The sequence below is a fragment of the Boleophthalmus pectinirostris genome, unplaced genomic scaffold (assembly GCF_026225935.1).
Source record: "Boleophthalmus pectinirostris isolate CB_2022bp ecotype Guang Dong unplaced genomic scaffold, ASM2622593v1 HiC_scaffold_9, whole genome shotgun sequence".
Classification (NCBI taxonomy): Eukaryota; Metazoa; Chordata; class Actinopteri; order Gobiiformes; family Gobiidae; genus Boleophthalmus; species Boleophthalmus pectinirostris.
This window is the reverse complement of record NW_026571541.1, coordinates 31034910-31056923: the sequence shown is the minus strand read 5'-3', so window position 1 is coordinate 31056923 and position 22014 is coordinate 31034910. Positions and strand designations below refer to the sequence as shown.

At 41.3% G+C, this 22014-nt stretch overlaps 1 protein-coding gene across 1 annotated transcript in view; it reads right to left on the bottom strand.

Moving 5' to 3' along the window:
- LOC110168350 (protocadherin-16-like) overlaps positions 1–22014 on the bottom strand; it is a 477426-nt gene that overhangs the window by 27191 nt on the left and 428221 nt on the right. The window contains 5 exon segments of the mRNA XM_055166708.1: positions 2164–2294; positions 6808–6959; positions 14697–14908; positions 15420–15533; positions 20215–21081. Of these exon segments, the coding sequence (XP_055022683.1) occupies positions 2164–2294; positions 6808–6959; positions 14697–14908; positions 15420–15533; positions 20215–21081 (1476 nt within the window).

Sequence of the window (22014 nt, the reverse complement as noted above, 5' to 3'; positions counted from 1 at the left end):
ACTTGTTTTTTCCGGGGTGAGTCTCAGCAGAGGTGACATTCAGATGAGCTGCAAAGTTTTGTCCCTTTGTTTGGGGAAATAAACAGGAGAGGAATGAGGACTTAGAGACAGTGGCTGGCGGTATGTGCAAACAAAATCTGATTCGTAGCACTCGTTTGGAGCCAGACCATCGTTTAAATGACACGTGAACAGCAAAAACGTCTAATTTCTTTCAGATCATAGTTCCTCTGATGACTACTCACGTCATATTTTGGAGTTTACATGTAATTTAAAGCAGATCTATTCAACAAAATCAACCTAAATCATATCATAGTTGTTTTCCTTCTCAATTATGCTCTTGAAGTTGTATTTGGAGAGATTCGTGCGTGTTTCAGAAATCTTTAATCATTTATTTTGAAGACAGCATTTTGCCGATCTTCGTCGTACTTCATTGTCCAATTTTATTTTCTTAATTTGTGATACATGTAGGATTTGGCAGCATCGTGTACTCATTTTGGTACAAATGAAAAAAATCCACTATGTCAGCTCCCATTATGCGCCACAGTTTTCTAACATGGAAGTCAGCGGACATGTTTCTTTTATTACGTCGTTTTAGATGAATATCGTGATTTAAAATGTCCAAATTATAACTTAATGAACCATGGGTAGAGGTGTAGCGGTACATGTATTTGTGTTGAACAGTTTCGGTACAGGATGATCGGTTCGGTGCAGGACCGAGTTTGCAAATTTTGTGTTTGTTTACATTCCGCCACTATAATGTGCAGCTACACGAAGGCTCAGCTCTTTAATATTCACAAGGGAATTTGTCCGTGATTGGGGTGACAGCACTTTATAGTTAGGGCGGCCACCTTGGTCAATGGTAAAATGGTTTCTATAGCGCTTTTCCACCTTCACGGCACTTAAAGCTTTACAACAAGGAACCACACCAGCCAACCTCTGATGTTTATGTTGATAGCTGGAATCGAACCGCCAACCTTCAGATCAGTGGGCGAATGCTCTTCCAACTGAGCTACTGCCGCCCCACCTTGACAACAATTGGCAAGGCAAGGCGAGTTTATTTGTATAGCACAATTTGTACACAAAGTAATTCAAAGTGCTTTACAGAATAAGAAATACATTAAAATCATAATAAAAACAAATCAAAACATAAATAATATTAAAATTAAAAAAGAGAGACATAAATTGGAGAGAAGATTGCCCCCCACCTTGACTACATCTGAACCACGTGAATCCTCGCAAAACTACGGTCGTCGCGCCCTGGTCCTCATTCTTACCTTTCACCGACCTGCGACCTCTGTCCCTAGTGAAAAGGTATTTTCAACCACTGGGGACATTGTAACTGCCAGCAGCAACAATGCCACCACATTGTCTGCAATTACTGCAGACAATGTGGACAAGTTGGTTTTTCTGGCCAAAAATATGAAGACTGAGTAAAACTTCATGCTGGAACTGTTAGTGCTGCACTTTACTTTTTGAAAAGTTTTGTTTACTGTTTACACGGAATTTATTCTTTATAATATTTGATAAATTTGTTACTTATTTGAGAATATTTTATTTAACTTATTAGTACCAAGAAGCACTTTGCATTTATTTTATTTTCCTGTTTGTATAATGTTAAAACAAATTGTTGGTTTAATAAAAACACAAATGGTTTTGCATTTGTTTCCAAACTGAACCAAAAATGAACCGAACTGTGACCTTAAAACCGAGGTATGTACCAAACTGATTTTTGTGTACAGTTACAGCCCACCACATGGGTGTCACAGATTATAACTACAGAGCAAACACAAGCAGAATAGGTCTTCTTTAAAGGTGCATTATGTAACTTTTCTGGTAGAGGGTCCGTCAAATGCTTTTCTCCATGAAGATGTTATTGCTTTGTCTGAAATGTTTCACAGTATGGCATTAAACCTTTCTATTTTCAGGGAGACCAAACCAAACCAAGTTACAGGTCAGATCTGTGGAGAGGCGAGTCCGCTCACAGTCTGAATGTCTGTTTTTCAAGGTATTTTTGAGCTATAAAACCACTTATACTTGAATAAATGTAACGTAGAGCTGCTTAATGTCGTGCTGTGGAACATTCCAGACAGGTGACGGACTCTCCACCAGAAAAGTTACACAGTGCAGCTTTAATATGAATCAAAAGTCTTTGGTTCGTCTCACCCTCGGGCACTCGGAGCTCCCTCGGCACGGGGATCATGGGCCTGTTGTCATTCAGGTCCACGATGATCACGGTCAGGGTGGCGGAGCCGGCGAGACGCGGCGTGCCCCGGTCCGTCGCCGTGACAACCAGCCTGTGCGAAACAAAATAAATTGTTACGAGCTATGAATTTAGTCATGAGTCGTGCTGGGTTTGGGATAACGAAATCAAGACATCCCAGCATGCAATTTTCTACAATCCAACGAGATCATTTCCTCTTTGCAATTTGTATCTTTTTGTGTTAAAGAGGTTTTATTTTAACATTCTGAATGGAGCTGGAGATTGACGTCTCTGCGCGCATTTGAATAGCAAAAGAATTCCAAATTAATTATTAACAATGGATGGGAAGTAATTGATTTTCAAATAGGCTTTATCTGTCATTACTTCAGAGTTAATTTAAGAGAAATGAAGTTGTGAAAAAGTTGCATATTCAAAGAGTGCGTTCATTTAAAAAGAGCAGATGGCACCACATTGAGACATGTATATTTATAATGTGGGTTTGCAATGGTCATGCATAATAGAACCAATCCAACTGTAGAATTTCAGTGTCATTATCAAGTACTTCTAACAGCATACTTTTACTCCGACTTACGTAATCTTTTATTGAAGTAGTTTTCTCTCTTCCTGTTGTGTTTATAAGTGACAAAAGTTTTATGTTGATGAAATGAAATGATTTGAAATAGGGGTGTAACGATATCCAAGTCTCACGATAAGATATCGCCACGGTATAAACCTCGCAGTACGATATTTACTGCGATATCGTGGGAAAGCTCACGATATTACGATATTATACATAATAACAAGACTGACTTTATAAAATGCTTTGACCAGTCATTGGGTTAAACATTTATTGTCATATTCATATCAGTGACATTCTGAACAGCTTAAAAAGCCTTTGAAGTGCAAAATTCAAGTAACAACTAAACTATGTTTTAGTACGACTTTGGTAAACTACGAAACCGTACCGCTTGATGGATTGTCTGAGCATTACGTCTACCGCAGTCAGGAGCCTCGTGGAGTAAGTCTGACAGAAGCTGACCGCATCAGTGCACAAGGAGCTGTTTTTTTCAGAGCTTATGCAAATTAGCCATGTGGTTTTAAGTTTTGTTTCTGTAAAACGTAAACAAATGTGCGCAAAGCGGCATTAAACACATTATTACCCAATGTATATTTGAGTCCTCCTCGTAGGAAATTTAAAAAAACTAACGTAACTGTGATGGCATTTTATATTTCTGCTCCAGTTTAGCCACTAACCTTTTAAACCCGACGCTGCCCACCATGGGAAATAAATGCAAATCACGCGCTATATATGCATTTCTTGAGCGCAGTTGTGAGGCAGCACTGTTGTAAATACTTCACGTATAGTTTTTTTGTCCTAATTTGATTTTCTGAACACATTCTTGAACATTTTTGGCATGTCGGCTTATCAAGTGACTTCTCATGTTGTAGTATTTCCCGAGGTGAACCGCATGGTGCATTGTCAGTGTTTGTTTGTTGTTTGTCTGTCACTTTTTCTTCTTTCTCGTTTTATGTCACAACAAACCCAAAATGCTTCTAGACCTCAGACTTAAAAGCCGCTGCTGCGTCCAATATCTTTACACCCCTAATTTGAACGTATGTGTTTCTTCCTCTAGATATAATGTAGTCATTTTTATGTCTGTCCTTTGACAGCACCAGATTTGTGCCTTACTTAATGTTCTGTCCTTCAGATTACATTCACTTTGAATTATAAATCAAGATGTTCTGACAGATATTCTTTAAGTCAGCCTTACTTGAACAAATACTGTACTCGTTCTTGAGTAGTTTCTTGGATGACTGCTTTGTACTGTGATGGGAATTTATACTGTGGAAAGATTTCTCTCAGTGTGTCTTTGTGTAAATTAATGTGATTTCTACCTGAGACCTTAACCTGATTCATCAGCCGGTTTCACTTCGTGGAAACCGCTGTTATTTGGTCATCACGTATGTAATGTGCCACTAACAGGGCTAACTGGTATATTAAGCTTTTCCCAAATCCCGTAGGAAGAAGGACAATAAGATTTTTCCCCTTGATAAAATTCACCAAACATTCTCTTTGTTCCGGCTTTAAATCCTCGATCTCGGGAATCGTTGACAACACAGAATGTATGTCTCTTCACTGATTGGCTGGTGCCCGAGGGTTTTTGCGAACCGTCTAGTATAATTTGACTCCTGACCTAGTCGCTGGAGAGAAATGAAATTTAGCGGAGGCACTAGGTGGCGCCAGTCTGGCTACCTGAGACCAAGACCAATCATTAGCACGTGTAAAGCCTCAGCAGACTTGTATTCTAACTTGTATTTCTGTATAAATACTCAGAGCTCAGAAGCTGTAGGGGAGAGACTCAGAGGAGATGCTCACTGAAGGTGCTCTGGGGGAGATGAAGACAAGGAGGAGGGGTTTTCATAAGAGGCTGTTGGTCTGTGGCCAGGGCAGGCCTAGGCCCTGTCCTTAAAAAGAATAAACCTTTGCCTGTATTCCAAAAACTCATCGGGCTTCGCAAATGGATTAACTATTTATCATCAAGAGATACTTTTCAACAGTATTTCTACTCCATTAATATTATTTTGATGCAATACTTTTTTTGATACTCTACCCACCTCTGCTTTCTGCTCACCACACCCTGTACTGCGCCTTAAGCCAGATTCAAACAGTGCTGTCCAATCAGATTTGTTTATTTTTAATGACACATGTGTAACGAAGCAGCTCATTGGTCACCATGGTCATCATTTTCACCAGACTTTCCCTCACCTCAGATGAACAAAGTTAAGTGCTTCACTCGTTGATTCTGTAGAAATCTGTGATGTTTTTCAGTCCCCCGTGACATTATTTTCCTTTCTTTGTTCCAATTTTCATATTTACAGCTGGACCATGCTTGCCTCTGATTGGCTAATCTACCTGTCAATCACACCCATCTGAACTCGAGAGATTCACCAGAGACCAGACTCACGTCTTCGTAAACTATTAGAGAAGTGTGTATTCTGGATGCCAGGCATTCCCGATGGACCAAAGTAAAAAAAAAAAAAAGTTTTCAAAGTGTGATTCATGGTACTTTCTCCTCCTCTGCAGTAAACAGCTTGATAAGTTCTAAACTCTTCCCTCTTTGTACTTTAAATCCCGTTCCCAGACCAGTGGCGTCTTCAGAAAGGAGAAGCCTTCTGGACGAGAGGTGGAACAGCTGCAACTTCAAATCTGCCCATATGACAACTTTTAGAAACTATAATTTTAGTTGTTGTAAAGTTGTTATAGTAGAACAGTAGGGATACCACAGTAATAGAAGTAATGTTTTGCCTATCCCAATACTTGATATTGATCTATGATGAGTGAAGGCATGTCAGTAAACATTTGTATTAAAAAAAAGTGTTTCAAATAGAAGGAAATAGTCTAACATGTCTAAAAGTGATGCCTGAAAATTTGCATATGTTAATTAGTAAATATATGTTTGCATAATCATATCGATACCTGCATTTGTACTGCTCGTGGTTGTATGTATTTAGGTTTGTAACTTTGTACATTACTGTATATTTTATTGATTTTGCTGCATGCTTTTATTTATTTTATTCACTCCACACTTGGTGGTGGTACTACTGTTGTGGCCACAGCTGCCCTGGGACAGACTGACGGAAGCGAGGCTGCCAATCTGAGCCATCAGCTCCTCCGACCACCACCATCACTCACACACACACCACTTTCATACAAGGCAATGTGGGTGAAGTGTCTTGCCTAAGGACACAATGACAGCTTTTGCCACGGGCGCCCCCCTGTGGCACCTGATTTTCCCAGTGTCTCCCATCCAAGTACCAACCAGGCCCGGCCCTGCTGAGCTTCTGAGATCTGATGTGATTAGGGTTTGACAAGCTGGTATGGCATGCTTTTATTTTGTATTTACACATTTATTTTGAAAGGACAGTGCATATTATTACACATACACTGTAAAAAATAATTTCCAAACCTCTGCACTGGGCCACTGTTCAGTAGTTTTACTTTATTTTTGTGCTCATTTGTGTTTTACTCACTTTGATCGACCTTGCTCTTTTCATAATATTTAGTTTCCATCTGTTGTGTCTTTTTGTGAAGTACAAAACATCACAAAAAAGAAACCACAACTGACTGATCTGGGACTGGACTGTGAATACATTTGTGATTTAAAGGGCCCATATTACACTATTTTCTGATCTATGAAACAAAACACAGCTCCACATATGTTTCGATGAGGTAAACACAATATAACAGTACTTAAAGTTCACAAAAATCAATTTTGTGTAATATAGGACCTTTAAGTTTTAATGATAAGACTCTATTCAACGTTCAGATTTTAAACACGTCCAGAAGAATTAACAAAAAGACTGAAATATGAACTGAGAAGCTGATACAAGAATCACATTTCAGAACATGTTTGTGCAAATCTAAACCACAGAGAGAGCAGATTTTATGCAGAATAAGACAAGAGATTTAGATGTTTGTTAAAAAAAAAAGAAGCTCTATTTCAACCTTTGTGATTTGCTAATTGTGTCCGTTCAAATTGCGATTTCAATTCAATTGCGACGAGTTAAAGACGATACACAAAGAATGAAAGAAACACCGGACTCACTTGGTCTGGGTCCAGATCTCGCGGTCCATGATGGCGGCCGTGCTGATGCTGCCCGTCACTGGGTCGATCTTAAACAGAGCGCTCATGGAGGAGGAGCGGAGAGAGTAGGTCACCTGAGCGTTCTGACCCTGGTCCAGATCTTCTGCAGACACCTGAGGAGACACAAGGAGACGATGGTGATCAGAGAGTTATGATACAATACGGCTACGTTCAGACTGCAGGGCTTGATGCTCAATTTGGATATTTTTTGTGAAATCCGATGTTTTTGCGAGGTCGTTCACATTTCACATTTACTTTAATTGGCCCAGAAGTGTCCCGCATGTGCACTGGAGACACGACGACGTCAACCACAGCGAGCGTGTTCTGTGTTTACGGAAGTTGTCCAAACACGGACGCGAGCATTGAGCACCTGGAGATTTTAAAGTTCCTCTCGTACCGGAGCCAGAACATGAACAACTTTCTTGTTTTAAGGAGGAGATTGAGAAGGAGAAGGATGAGGTTTTTGGTCGTGGTGTTTTGTGGGACAGCGACAGCGACGTCCGTTTAAAGGAACGTGTGGATGTGGAGACGTAGCCAAGAGTGGTGAGTGGTGATGTGCTTCGCTTCAGTGACACGGAGTTCATTAACAATTTTCACCTACTTCAGCGCAGAATAGTCACGTTTGTGGCTTGTTGATAACGTGTAGGTCGGATGAATGCGCTTTGGCCGTTCAGACTGAAGTCACATGTCAAAAGATCAGATATGTATCGGTTTCAGGAGCACATATCCAAGTGTCCTGGGTCACATTTGAAAAAATCTGATCTGTGTCGTTCAGACTGTCATTAAAAGATCAGATACAGGTCACATAGGGGTCAAAAAATCGGATTTGGGTCACTTCAGGCTGCAGTCTGAACATAGCCTATTAGACAGGATTGATACTTTACAGCTAATATCATGGTCACGTTTTTATCACATTTCTATCACATTTTATCACATTTCCACCTTCAAGGCATTTGACTTTACATCAAGAACCAAGAACCACTCCCATATTCACATGCACCTGAATTTGAACCAAACCTGAAGCTTGGGAGCTCCCAGTAGCTCTCCACCCTCTTCCAAGTCGCTCGCCAAGGGATTTCTGAATTATAAGCACTGTTCTGAATAACTAAAACTGTATTATTATTTGCCAAACTAAATAAATAAATGGATAATAGTTTGTAAGGTTTATAGGCGTCTAACTGTACTCTATCTCAGGCTTGCCGTAGGGCTTAAACGTACTAAATTTCTTGCGAACATTAAAATGAGGAGCTCTCTGGTATTTTCGTTTGGTAAAAGTAGCTCACCAGAGGAAAAAGTCTGGAGACGCTGCTCTGTCTCAAACGTAGTTGCTCAAAATAAAGCTCAGAGTAAAGTCTAATTTAGCACAATCTGACCATAAAGAACAGAATTAGATGGAACTACAACGGATGAGATAGCGCAAATTCAGCGTGGAAGATCTAACCTCGCTCAACACGTCTCCAGAGTTTACTTGCTCCTCAGCCTTCATCACCTCACTGCTGTTACTCCTCCCTGATGATTGGACCTCATCCAGTTTGCCCAATTTAAACCCCCACTGCAGGTGCACGGTGTCTTCAGTTTGTGCCCCCTCTGCTTCTCATCTTTGTTTTTGATGAGGTGACAACATTCTGACATGACTTAAAGCTCACAAGAGTCAGCTTTGCGTAATATAGGACCTTAAAAAACAAAGAGGAGCTTCCTGAATTACCGTATTTTTCAGACTATAAGGTGCACCGGATTATAAGGCGCATTCAGCGAAACAAATGGACGACACTTGAGACTGATCCCTTAGCCCAGGCGTCCACGAACCATTGGCAGATCGTGGTGTAATTCGCCCGTGTGTTATGAATGGTGGTGGTCAGGACTAAACAAGGGGAGTCAGCCTTTCAGGTTCACGCAGCTAAAACCTGGAACAGTCTTCCTGAACATGTGAAACCGGCCTCTTCTTTGACGCTGTTTAAACTGTGCATATAACTGACAAGGTTTTCATTCCTCACTCTTCTCTCTAATTTATGTCTCTCTTTTTAAAATTTTTATCTGTATGATTATTTATGTTTTGATTTGTTTTTATTATGATTTTAATGTATTTCTTATTCTGTAAAGCACTTTGAATTACTTTGTGTACAAATTGTGCTATACAAATAAACTTGCCTTGCCTAAATGTGGGTGGATCATTTAAGTTTGTTGTTTTATTTTCCTACGAGGAAATACACTATATACATACTATATACATCAATATACATTGAGTAATAATGTGTTTAATGCAGCTTTGCACACATTTCTTTATGTTTTACAGAAACGGAACTTAAAACCACATGGCTCATTTGCATAAACTATAAGCACTGAAAAAAACTGCTCGCTTCTTGTGCGCTGATGCGGTTCAGCTTCTGTCGGACTAAAGAACACGACTCAGTGGATTATAGGTGTTTTTTCTGCAACAAGGCGACAGCGGAAGTATGCGATCAGTCGACACAGAACTATACTTCGCCCTTTACTCCATTACGCCGTAATGCTCCGACAATCCATCAAATGCTGTGTCTTCGTAGTTTACCAAAGTCGTACTAAAACATTTTGACAGATTTTTGAGCACCGTGCATCTCATAAAATCCCTTCGAGGTCAGTAAACGCAATCGGAATTTAATTTAAAGGATTTTAAGTACGCCTTATAGTCCGAAAAATAACCCAGAAGTAACATTTCTTCTTACATGAACACTTTGTTTGAGGCAAATGAAACTAGAAACTAAATCAGTCATTTTGCATTATGTGTATCTGTTATAGAGGAACACCTGCTCTGCCGACATGTAAATGAGCAGCGTGAGAGAACAGAGGGGAGCAGAGTGGAGCCAAAGGGAAACATGTGGGGGACCAGTGTTTAGCGACAGGTGCATAACAAGCCAAAATCACATTCACCAGTTTAGCTGCAAAAAAGAAGATACTTTGCACAGACGGGAGTAGTACACAGTTAAATTTTTTCTGATCTATGTTAAAATGTTGTTTCCTCATCACAAACAGACCTGGAGCTGTGTTTTTTTGGTTCATTCACACATGTTTAACACACAAACCCTGCAGCATTAGACTGGATTTTTATCTGAAACGGAAAACACTCTTCCACGTTGCGATGCAATGTGGTAATACAGGGACTGCTCCACTGTGTTTTTAAACTCCATACACCTTCACTAGAATCATTCGGATGATTTCAGCAGTATAAGTTCTAATCATGCTTACGTAACAAACCAAGAAGACGTTTGGAAACAAAGTTGGATTTTTAGAACACGCCCTTTTTATTCAACCCGAGCTCCTAAAGATTCCTTGTAAAATATTATACACTGGTCATTTTATTTAGAGCATTCAACAATTTACTATCAAATAATCTTCAAATCTTGTTCAAAATGAGAGAGAGAACTCATCATTTTAGAGAGTATGGAAATTTCAAATTGCCCAATGTTGGAACTAACCGTAAAAGTCTCTGTGTGTCTGTATGTGGTGTAAAACTTTGGAACAGTCTGGATACACGTCTCAAGCAATGCCAAAATATCCATAAATTCAAGTTGTTATATAAACATATGGTCTGGTCGCAGTACATAGAGAGCGGGTCTTAATATTAGAACGATACTGCTTCTGTAGTGCTGATTTATGCTTATTGTTTCCGCTCCATTGCTGGTATGTGCCGTCTGTTATTGTTGGTATTTTAATTTTCCTTCTCATTATGTATTATTGCAATACAGTTATGTTACCAAACTATAACAGCAACTCTTTGTCCGTAAATAGTTCATATAGTTTAATTCAAAACGTCTGAAAAATTCTAAAGAAAGCTGATTGTTATAGATTAGAAGAGTCGGGGTGGGATTAAATACGTTTTCTCCTTCCCACTCCTTTTTGGGTCAGTTTATTTTATTGTGTTGTTGTTATTTTTGCTAAGATTTCATGGATGTTATATGTTCCATTGTAAAAGAATGTAAATTTCTTACTGGCCCAAAATAAATACATAAATCAAATAAGCGACAACAACTTCTGGCGCGCTCTGTTCGCGGTAGTAAATCTGACAAAATCTAGGAAAAATGAGAAAATGTCCCAGTTTTCTTCATCTCCATGTCATTGTAGCGTTCCGTTATGTTCAGGTAATCAACAATTACAACCATGCGTCAGTTTTCATCATTTCCCCACTGATGCACAACTCCGAGCTAGAAGAGACGAGGCACCGAATTCAAGATGATTCCAAACAGCACATACGTCTGCTGTCTTCATTTTACCGCTGATCACATTTACTTCAGTGGGTTTGATCACAGTCGGTCAGTGAGCCCAGTGTCGGGAACATGTTTCCAAACGTCTTCCTTGTTTGTGACGAATCCGTGTATCATTCGTTCATTCGTTTTTCAATATAAAACCAAAAATAAGAAAACGAAAAAACAACAGTTTTCTTCATTATTTGTCTCCAAAACCAAAATTAAAAAAAAAGAGATAACGATTCATTTTTTCAGTTTTCGATTTTGTGTTTAAATGAAGAATGGAAAAAAACAGATAATGACCGTTTCCTGTTTACGTGACTTCCGTGACTGCGATGCCGGACTTTTGCACCGAGTATGAACTGAACCAGGACTGATCCAGGTCCGAGTCCAGACCGGGACCAGAGTGGGACCAGACCGGGACCAGACCGGAACTGAGACCGAGACCAGAGGTCCGAGCGGTCTCGTGTAATCGCCTGCGCGCTGGTTCCATGAGGGGAAAGCGAGAATGCCCTGTGGACTACAGGTCCGGACGGGCTGCGCCGGTCCTCCGTGCTCAAGAACTGCGGCTGGTTCCAAGGTGGTGCAAAGCTTTCACGCTTTCACACCAACGAAAACGAACAGAACTAAGAGCTTTTGGTTCAAATGGACCAGGTCCGGGACCAGACCTGGACCAGAGCACTACTAAGACTGGGACAGACCGGGACCAGAGCGGGCCTGAGACCGAGACAAGACCAGGACCAGACCGGGACCAGACCGGAGGCTCAGAGCCCACGGCAGGGCCGGAGCTCGAAGCTGAGGCTCTGAGCCCGCGGAGGCTCGGACCCCATGGAGGTTCGGAGTCCACACTGGTCCCGCTCTGGTCCCGGTCTGGTTCCGGTCTGGTCTCGGACCTGGATCAGTCCTGGTTCAGTCCGTATGCGGTGCAAAAGTTCGGCATTGCAGTCACGGAAGTCACGTAAACGGGAAATGGTCATTATCGTTCGGTCGTTATCATTCAGAAACTTATCACTAAAAGACATCATAAGTTTACCTGAGTGATATTATTTTGAAGTAACATTACTCTTACACGTACAATTTTTGGCTACTCTGCAAATCTCTAGGAAGTACTAACAGTATAGTTGTCGGGCGCTGAATATATAAGGCAAGGCAAGACAAGGCAAGTTTATTTGTATAGCACAATTCGTACACAAAATAATTCAAAGTGCGGTAAAGGTAAGTGAGGAATAACTTTTAAAATTAAATACTTCTTTTTTTTTTTTTTTTCACATTTTAAGGCCGTAAAATCAGTTACAAAGCCTTTAGGGTCTGTCAAATGCTTTTTTCCATGGAGATGTCATTGCTGTCCGTGAGATGTTCCACAGTATAACATTAAACAGCTCTACCTTACATTTATTCAGTTACACAGTGGCGAACCATGGACCTGGACCCTGGGCCTTCACTAGGACCAACTGCTGGCTATCATGACAAATCACACATTCACTTACTTCATATATTTGTTTAATGATCATTAGCTACTCTTCAACGACTACAGATCGATGTTACTGCGGCCGAGCTCCACAGGCTCTAAAAGCTTCGGTTCTCGTCTCTTTCTCTTTCTTCTCCTTCTTTCCGACATCCCAGAGGAGTCCAAATCGAGGCGTCCAGCGTGTTTTTTGATGCCGCGGTCTCACTTATATTTGCCATCTCTGGGTATTCGCGAAGGCCCTAAAGATGTCGTGATATGATCCCGCCCATAACTCAGTGAATTATGATTGGCTAAGACAACTGTCAAACTCAAACCCACATTAATTTGAATAGGTGGGTTTCACGTGACGTCACAGGGCTACGTTTGTCAGCACGCAAAATCAGATGGAGGGCAGGAAGTGAACTGACTGGAGGAAAATGCCGATGTGTTGTGTAGTTTACGGCTGTGCCAATCGTTCTAACCGAGAGAAGGAAAAGCGATTTTTTTTAGATTACCGAATATAGTCGTCCACAAAGGTCAGAAATGGGAAAAGCCGACAGAACAACGCCGTAAAAAGTGGATTACAAACCTGTTTGCGGTCGGGAGGAGCAGAATTCACTAATGCTCGTGTCTGCAGTGACCACTTCCTCAAAGGTTTGTTACAAAGCTAAATAGTTTTTTGTGGTTTACCTAAACATAAACGAATCTTTAACGACTAACGGCTAACGACGTTTGTTGACATTAAATAGTTCAGATGGAGGTTACAGCTGATACACTGCAGTTCTTCCATAACGTCTATGCACATAAAATAAGAGAAACACTCACCCCGGCGAAGACCAAACAATAATCATCATTTAGGCGTTTTGCACCAAGGTTGAGGATCCACCCACTGACAAAAAAAGTTATATCCCTCCAAACTTTTGTACAGCTTCATCTGTTGTCTGGTGTAGAACGATGTCTGAAGAGCTAAATAGTTTGTGATCTCCTCTGCCTCGATTGTCGGCAAATCTTTTACTTCGGTTGAAAATTCTCTCATTTTCAATAAGATCAGGGTCACGCCCAATATATTTGTCGACTAACTGCTCGTACTTTTGCCTCGCTACTGGCCCTAAATCCTTAAAATAAGAACTCTTGTCCATATATCTGTGTTCTCCAGGGCCGTGTTTGTCGTGTTTGTCTTCACTTCCTGCCCTCCACCTGAAATTCGCGCATCATCGTGATCACGTGACTGAAACCCTCCTATTGCACGGGCCTTCGGTGGCTGGAATGAAGGTGTTTCTTTAGTTCAGCGCCAGCAGGGGGAGTCACTGATTTACCCAGATACCACTGGAAGAAAAACTGTGATTGGTCCATTTCCATTCCATTATATTAACCCTTTGTTTCCCAAGAAATATCAGTCCAAGTTTATAACAATGATCTAGAAATTATTACTAGTGTAGTGTTTATTACTCACTGAATAAAAAAGCCTGAAAAAATATATTAGTAGTACAAAAGTTCTTTCAATATTTTTTTCTTGGGCCTTAACTGAATACCTCGAACTCCTCTACATTTGGTATTGAAGTCTTTAGTTTAAAGGTTGTATAGAGGATTTTTTTAAGGGAAGAGAAATACAGTGACAGTCCTTGTGCGCATTTAGAATTAGTGTTGAAGTTTCCTGTCTAGAAGTAATTCAGCGACCGACGCGTCAGTTTTTAGACCCTTCGCCTGCTTCGGTCGCGCCATCGCTGGATGAGATCTCCAAGAATCACCTCAGTTTGGCTTTGCTCCTTTTCCACTTCTCTTCTTCTTTCAGCGACCTCAAAAACGGACTTTCTTTTGCGGCGAACCGGTCGTGGATTCTCGTCCGCCGTCGCGACAAACTTTGTGTAAAATGCGAGGAAGCGACAGTTCGAAAAAGCCTCTAAGAACCTCTGCATAAACCACGTAATCCCCGCGCTCTGACGAATCAGTTATACTAGGGAGTTTGATTGACAACCTAACAGTCAACAGAAAATGAGGGAGCCTCGTTTTCTATTGGCTGATGTTTATCTGGCCTCAACACGTCCACAGTTGATAGATTTTCGTTCTTTTTTTTTTGGTCATCATAATTACAAAGCTGCTGCGTCTCTGTAATGGTATTTTAATCTTTGACCGACAGTTTGAAACAAAAAAAAAATCCTCCATACAACCTTTAAGTGATGTACCTGTATAATGGGGAAGTCGTATCCCTGCGCCTCTCTGATGTAGGCCACGTAGTTCTGGAGGTGGAACCGCGGCAGGTTGTCGTTCACGTCCTGCAGGATCAGGTTCACCGCCATGTACGAGCTGGAGGACGCGGTCTCCGCTTTCACCACCAGGCGGAGTCTAGGGCTCTCCTCGAAGTCCAGGCCCTCAGATTTCTGCACCCAGATCTCCCCTAAAAAAGAAAGAAGAAAATGTTAAGTAAGATTTATGGATTTTATCACAGGTTGCAGAGGTGGGTAGAGTAAAAAAAAACTGTATTCCAGCAAGATTAATGTTTCAATCAAGTAAAAGAACAAAGGAGTGCTCATGTAAAAATAACTTAAAGAGTATCTGTGAGTCATAACATCTGATTTATGATTTACGTTCATGTAATTTGAAGAACAAAACATTCAATAGTGCACAAAGGCTGCTGTTTTCAAAGAATAGACACAAACAAGACAAACAATCATATCTGAAGGAGCTAGAAACTCAAATGTTCTAATCATTTCATACTGTAACGTAAAGCTTTTGTCACTCGTCGACTTACTCTCTTACAGTGGGAAGAGAAACCCCAACTTATACTCAAGTAAGAGTACTGTTCATTGTCAAATATGTACCTCAAGTAAGAGTAAAAGTGTGGTGTAACTGAGTAAACATAACTCAATGTTACTGTGGCTGAATAACGGTGTATTTGTCAAACTTACCGGTGATGGGGTTGATCCCAAAAGAGCTCCTCTGGTTGCCGCTGAACAGGCTGTAGCTGATGCCAGTCTGGGAGCCGTCTGGATACTGAGCCTGAGTCTGAGTTACCACTGTGCCTGGAAAGAATTGAAAACAAAAAATAAACTAAGAATGCACTCTGTAACTTTTCTGAAGGGAGTTCCGTCACCTGCTTATAATGAAATGTGAAATGTAAACCTGTAAATCTATCTTGCATTTATTCTTTTAGGTGTTATAATTGGTAAACATACATTCTTACTGTGGCATTGCCTCTCCACAGATCTGACCAGTAATTTGGCCTGGTGGTGTGATCTGCCTGTTTTCATGGAGCCGTAATCCATATATAGCCAGGCTGGCGCTACCAAGTGCCTCTGCTCAATTTCATTTCTCTCCAGCGACTAGGTCAGGAATCAGAATACACTTAGACGGTTTGCAAGAAGTTATAGACCGTGCACTGACCAATCAACGAAGAGTTGTGAAGCCATGAGGTCAAACTCCAGCGCCTGTCTGGGTCCCTTTTGTGGAACAGCACAACAGAAAACAAAGCGTCGAGATGGATGTAGACGAAGACAGACATTCTTTGTTGGCAACGATTCCCGAGGTCGAGGATTTAAAGCCGGAACAAAGAGAATGTTTGCTGAATTTTATCAAGGGGAAAGACGTTATTGCCCTTCTTCCTATGGAATTTGGCGCATTACATACATCACGACCAAATAGCAGCGATTGGTTAAATAAAAACAGTTTCCACCTACATTAACTTCTTAGGTTCTTTTTAAAGACAATGCAGTAAAACCAACAAACCCCGGAAAAAAAAAACACAACAATGCAACACAGGGCAGCAGGACCACAAGAACATAGTCACACTACCGAACATCAGAGGAATAACCGAACCCATCCAGAGAGCCATGAAAAACACACAACATAAGCACTGTAGTAAAACCAGACACAAAACTCCGCCAACTACTCGTACATCCCAAGGACAAAATCCCACAAGAACAAAAATGCAATGCCATCTACGAAATCCAATGCAAATCATGCAATAAATCATACATAGGGGAAACAGGCCGGGCATTTCACATCCGAAAAAAGGAACACCAAAAGGAATGCGAAAAGGAAACGTCAGGGAGACTCACCAGAACACAAAAAGACAAAGCAGAACAGGAAAACCTAAAATCCGACCATATCAGACACTGTAAAAGGAACAACCACATTCTGGATTGGGACGGGGCTCGGATCATTGGATCGGAAAACAACAAGTTCAAACGCTGGATCAAGGAGGACACTGAAATCAGGAAACGAGGCACGGACAGGATTAACCGTGATGACGGAGCGTTCCTCCTTTCACACACCTGGGACACCCTCCTCCAGAGACACCGGGCGACGGGAGGCGTGGTCAGTCTGAGCGACCTGCCAGGTCCATCAGGCTTGACCACGCCTACAGGAAGTAACAACCGCTGATATACGACACGTCAACACCAACACCGGTGACAGTTCTGAAGATGACTTGCAGCGAGCAGCCGAAACATGTCAACAAGGTAAATACACTTTACTGCATTGTCTTTAAAAAGAACCTAAGAAGTTAATGTATATAAGAAGACATAATGAACATCATTGGCTTAGTTTCCACCTACAGTCGAGCGATTTAATACTAATGCTGCGAGGTCAGACGGTTTCCGCGAAGTGAAACCGGCTGATGAATCAGGCTAATCTATATACAGATGAGGCAGGTAAAACTTCACCGGACACTTTTGTCTTTAGAAAGGTACGTCTTTGTGTGTCATGGTAATGCGGACTTCTATTAAAACGTTAAAAGTGCACTATGTCATTTTTTGACTGGGGTTCCGTCACCTTGTTCTTGTTTCCATGAGTGTCTCATTGCTCTGCTTCGAATATGACATTAAATAGATCTATCTTACATTTATTACATTACAGGTGGTTTCATTGCTCAAAAATACTTCGACAAACAGGCATTTGGACTGTGAGCGGGCTTGCCTCTCCACAGATCTGACCAGTAACTTTGGTTTCCAGAATGATAGAAAGTTTGAATACTTATCATCAAACATCCCACACAAATGAATAACATCTCCAAGAAGAAAATCATTTGGTGGACCCTCTACCAGAAAAATATCTAAAATATTAATGAGAACTACCTGATTATTTTTAGGTGTAGGTTATTTCAATCAATAGTGTTATTTAAATATTTATTAGCCTCTGGAATTAGTTTTAGCACAGACACACAAAGACGAACCTTTGTAGACGCAGAAGTATCCTCCGGTGAAGTTTCAGAATTGTTTGTTTTAGCGAAATTGTTATTTTAGCGAGACTCTGCAAAACCTCAGAGGGATTACGTTACGGCGGAGCTGCTGTTGCTTACGGTGCCTCTGATTGGAGCGAGCCGGCTACCGTTGCGCACAGAGCCAATTAATCTACTACTTAGAAATGTTATGACACGAGCTGCGGTGCCATTTCAGAATCATATGGGAAGACGCTTGAGCTGAAATGTTTGTCGCTACGGAAACATGGTCAAAACAGAAACCGTGAAACTTGTCATGAACGTGTTTGATTGCCACGCTCACCTTCATTTACGAACATTTAATAATAATAATAATCACTGTAATGTTACTTGTGTGGGCAATGATAGGCAGTTATACAAGCATTTGGGTCGATCCATATGAAATCAGCCGTTTTCAAGGAGCCACAAATAATCTCCAGTTGTCTTCTTGATGAGAAACAATGAGTGTTTAAGGCTATTAAAGGTATTTGAACCTTTCTAGTAGGTGGAAAAGTACCTAAGCTCCACCAAAAGTGACCTGTGAGAGCTCATTTTCAAAACTTCTGTTTGAAATGAAGGAAGTTAATAGCAGATGTTTTTATTACTTTAAACTAATCAAAATATTCCAAAGTTTCTCTGGTAAAAATTGTATCAACATCTAAAAGTGCCGTCATAGGGAACTGAAGGTCCAAAGAAGGGGTCAAAAGGGTCAAATCCGGTCTGTGACCATATTTGGGGCTCTACACCGTCCACATGAAAGCTCAGAAAAGTGTGAGATTGTTGTCAGAAATGGTCATTCTCTCAAAGATTCAGGTTCAGCAGTTAGTTTGTAAATATCTGCTTGGAGTAAATAGATCTTGGACCTTCAAAAATTGAAAAAAAAAAATTGAGCCGCAACCAAATTTGAGATTTTGGGGGCCCACAGCACCCACCTTAATAAGTATACCTAATATTTGACAACAGATTTAGAATCTAGGACCTAAAATCTACAAAAATACACATCTGTCTCCTCTGTGACATATTGGACCAATCTTCTCTACAAGGTCAGAAAGAGGACTGGCCTTAGACTAAACCAGGACTAAACCAGAACTAATGCAAGACTAAACCAGGACTAAACCAGGTCTAATGCAAGACTAAACCAGGACTAAACCAGGTCTAAACCAGGACTAAACCAGGACTAATACAAGACTAAACCAGGACTAAACCAGGACTAAACCAGGTCTAAACCAGGACTAATGCAAGACTAAACCAGGACTAAACCAGGACTAAACCAGGACTAATGCAAGACTAAACCAGGACTAAACCAGGACTAATGCAAGACTAAACCAGGACTAAACCAGGACTAAACCAGGTCTAAACCAGGTCTAAACCAGGTCTAAACCAGGACTAAACCAGGACTAAACCAGGTCTAAACCAGGTCTAAACTAGGACTAAACCAAGACTAAACCAGGTCTAAACCAGGTCTAAGCCAAGTCTAAACTAGGACTAAACCAGGACTAAACCAAGTCTAAACTAGGACTAAACCAAGACTAAACCAGGACTAAACCAGGTCTAAACCAGGTCTAAACCAGGTCTAAACCAGGTCTAAACTAAACCAGGACTAAACCAGGTCTAAACCAGGACTAAACCAAGGACTAAACCAGGACTAAACCAGGTCTAAACCAGGTCTAAACCAGGTCTAAACTAAACTAAACAGGACTAAACCAAGACTAAACCACGACTAAACCAGGTCTAAACCAGGTCTAAGCCAAGTCTAAACTAGGACTACACCAAGACTAAACCAAGACTAAACCAGGTCTAAACCAGGTCTAAGCCAAGTCTAAACTAGGACTAAACCAGGACTAAACCAAGTCTAAACTAGGACTAAACCAAGACTAAACCAGGACTAAACCAGGTCTAAACCAGGTCTAAACCAGGACTAAACCAGGATTAATGCAGGACTAAACCAGGACTAAACCATGTCTAAACCAGGACTAAACCATGTCTAAACCAGGATTACCCCATGTCTAAATCAGAACTAAACCAGGACCGGACACGATCTTAGCCAGGGCCAAACTGGTCACCCTCTCGTCTGTGGGTGAATGTTTAACCAGCTGCACCGCTGCCATCCTTGTGTCTTTTATAATCACAAATATTTCAGGTTAATACATGATTTTTGTCTTTGTTTTTTTCATTTTGTCTGTTTTTGCTTTCAGGCTCATTCCTATTGTTATTCTGGAATTTTCAGCTACCCAGCTCTATTTTTCATGAAGTTATGGTCTCTCAAAAATGCTTATAAATTAAGGCCTCGAAAAAGTGAGCATGGCCCCAGAATTTCAACGGGCCATAACTCAGGAACAACTGAAGGGTTGAGCTAAAATTTTAGATTCTTTTATTTGGTAATTTTAGAAAGTTTAAAAACATTTTTCAGCCAAATCTGAGATGGCTCATAGGGGAGGGTTGCTGATTTCCTATGGACTGACCCATTTAAATCACATTAGTTAAATTGTATTTCCACAGTGACTAACCTTGAGCGGCGTTCTCTTGAAGACTGACATCCCTGGCGCTCCTTGAGAACTTTATCCCCGTGTACTCCTGCTCCTTCAAGTACACAACCACCACCCCGAGAGAAGACTGCGCCGGATTCCCCTGGTCCATGGCTTGCACTATCAGCGTCCTCTGGCTCTGCGTCAATCCTTGCAACTTCTCGGTCACTTGTATATCTCCTGTCAACGAATTGATGGTAAACCCTCTTACCGGATTGGCGAAACGGTAAAAAACTGAGCCGTTCGCGCCGAAATCCTTATCTTCCGCTTTCATTGTCGCCAAAACTCTTCGATTGGAGACGCTGTTGATGGAAATGTTCAGTATGAGCGGATCTTGGATGAAGTGCGGAGCGTTGTCGTTAACGTCTTGGATATAAACCGTAACTTGAGCGGTGGAGTTTCGCGGATTCGCCGGCGAAGAGTCAATCGCGTAAACGTCGAAGGTGTACGAAGCTACTTTTTCACGATCCAACGGAGCCGCGGTAATGATGCGGCCTGTTTTCTGGTCGATGATGAACATGCTCCTCGAACCTTGGCTTAGAAAGTACACGATTTGGCTGTTAACGCCTTGGTCGAGGTCTACCGCTTTCACGTCGACGACCAGCGAACCGATGGGCACGTCTTCGGAGATGTCGGCGGTGTAGGAGGCGCTTTCGAATTGGGGGCTGTGGTCGTTGATGTCCAGGACGGCGATCTCCACGGACACGGTGGAGCTGAGGGGAGGGCTGCCCTGGTCCGACGCCGACACGGTGAGGGTGTAGCCGGCTTTGCGTTCACGATCCAGCGGCCGAGAGGTGGACAGGACTCCGGAGAGACGGTCCAGGTGGAAATCTCCGGACGGGTCTCCAGCTGAGTAGACAACAGAAAAGTTAAGTTAGAGGTGAAAGTCAAGGTGAAGTCTGCGCGGTAAATAGATAAATAAAATGCCAAATTTGAAGCTACCAGCTGTTTACAAAAGCATTCTGAAGCCTTGGAGTAAAGCCATGAAGCTATAAAGCAAGCCAGACAAATGCTAATCAGGTACTTAACAGCTGAAGGTGAGACAGCCAAGAGGCGATAGGGGCATTACGACCCATAATGATGTTAGCTGTAAACAAGGGCAGGGCAGTTTCGCTCTAAAACCCCTCCCTCCAGGGCTGGACTTAGTAACTCGCAAAGTATCAATCCTTACGCCTCAAACCAGAATCATCAAACTGAAAATGACTTTAGGACGAGAGCTGAAATGGCTTGATCGTAAAAACAGTCTCCAGATGACCACCGACGAAACCTTTTCTACACTGAAATATGTTTACAGAAGCATATTACAACGTAGAAAAAGTACACTGTTATATTCAATTTATAGATTTTAATTTAAGCTAGAAGAAAACAAACAAAAAACAATAGTTCAGTGTAAAACTTTAAGGGGCAGGAGTGCTACTTGGATATACAAAGATTGTGCAGAATTGTCCTTTTGCTGCTCTTCAATGTAGGGATCAGACTAAAATACAAAGTTAAAAAAACTGAGGCACTCAAAAAGTACAAAATAATTAAAAACGTTTAAATAACACATGGCAGATAAAGTTAAAATCACGCCAACGCATTTCAACCCTTCAGCCTTCATCGGGGCAAAGTGTAGTAAACAGTACAGTGTTAGATAAGTTCATTGACATTCACTGTTCTTTATATAACACAATGTATTATTTTTGAGTTTGCGTAATCTAAACACAATGCAAAATAGGTAAAATCCTCCAGTTAAGATAGTCCTGACCAAGACTAGCTGAAGATCTGGAGGTGGGTCCCTTG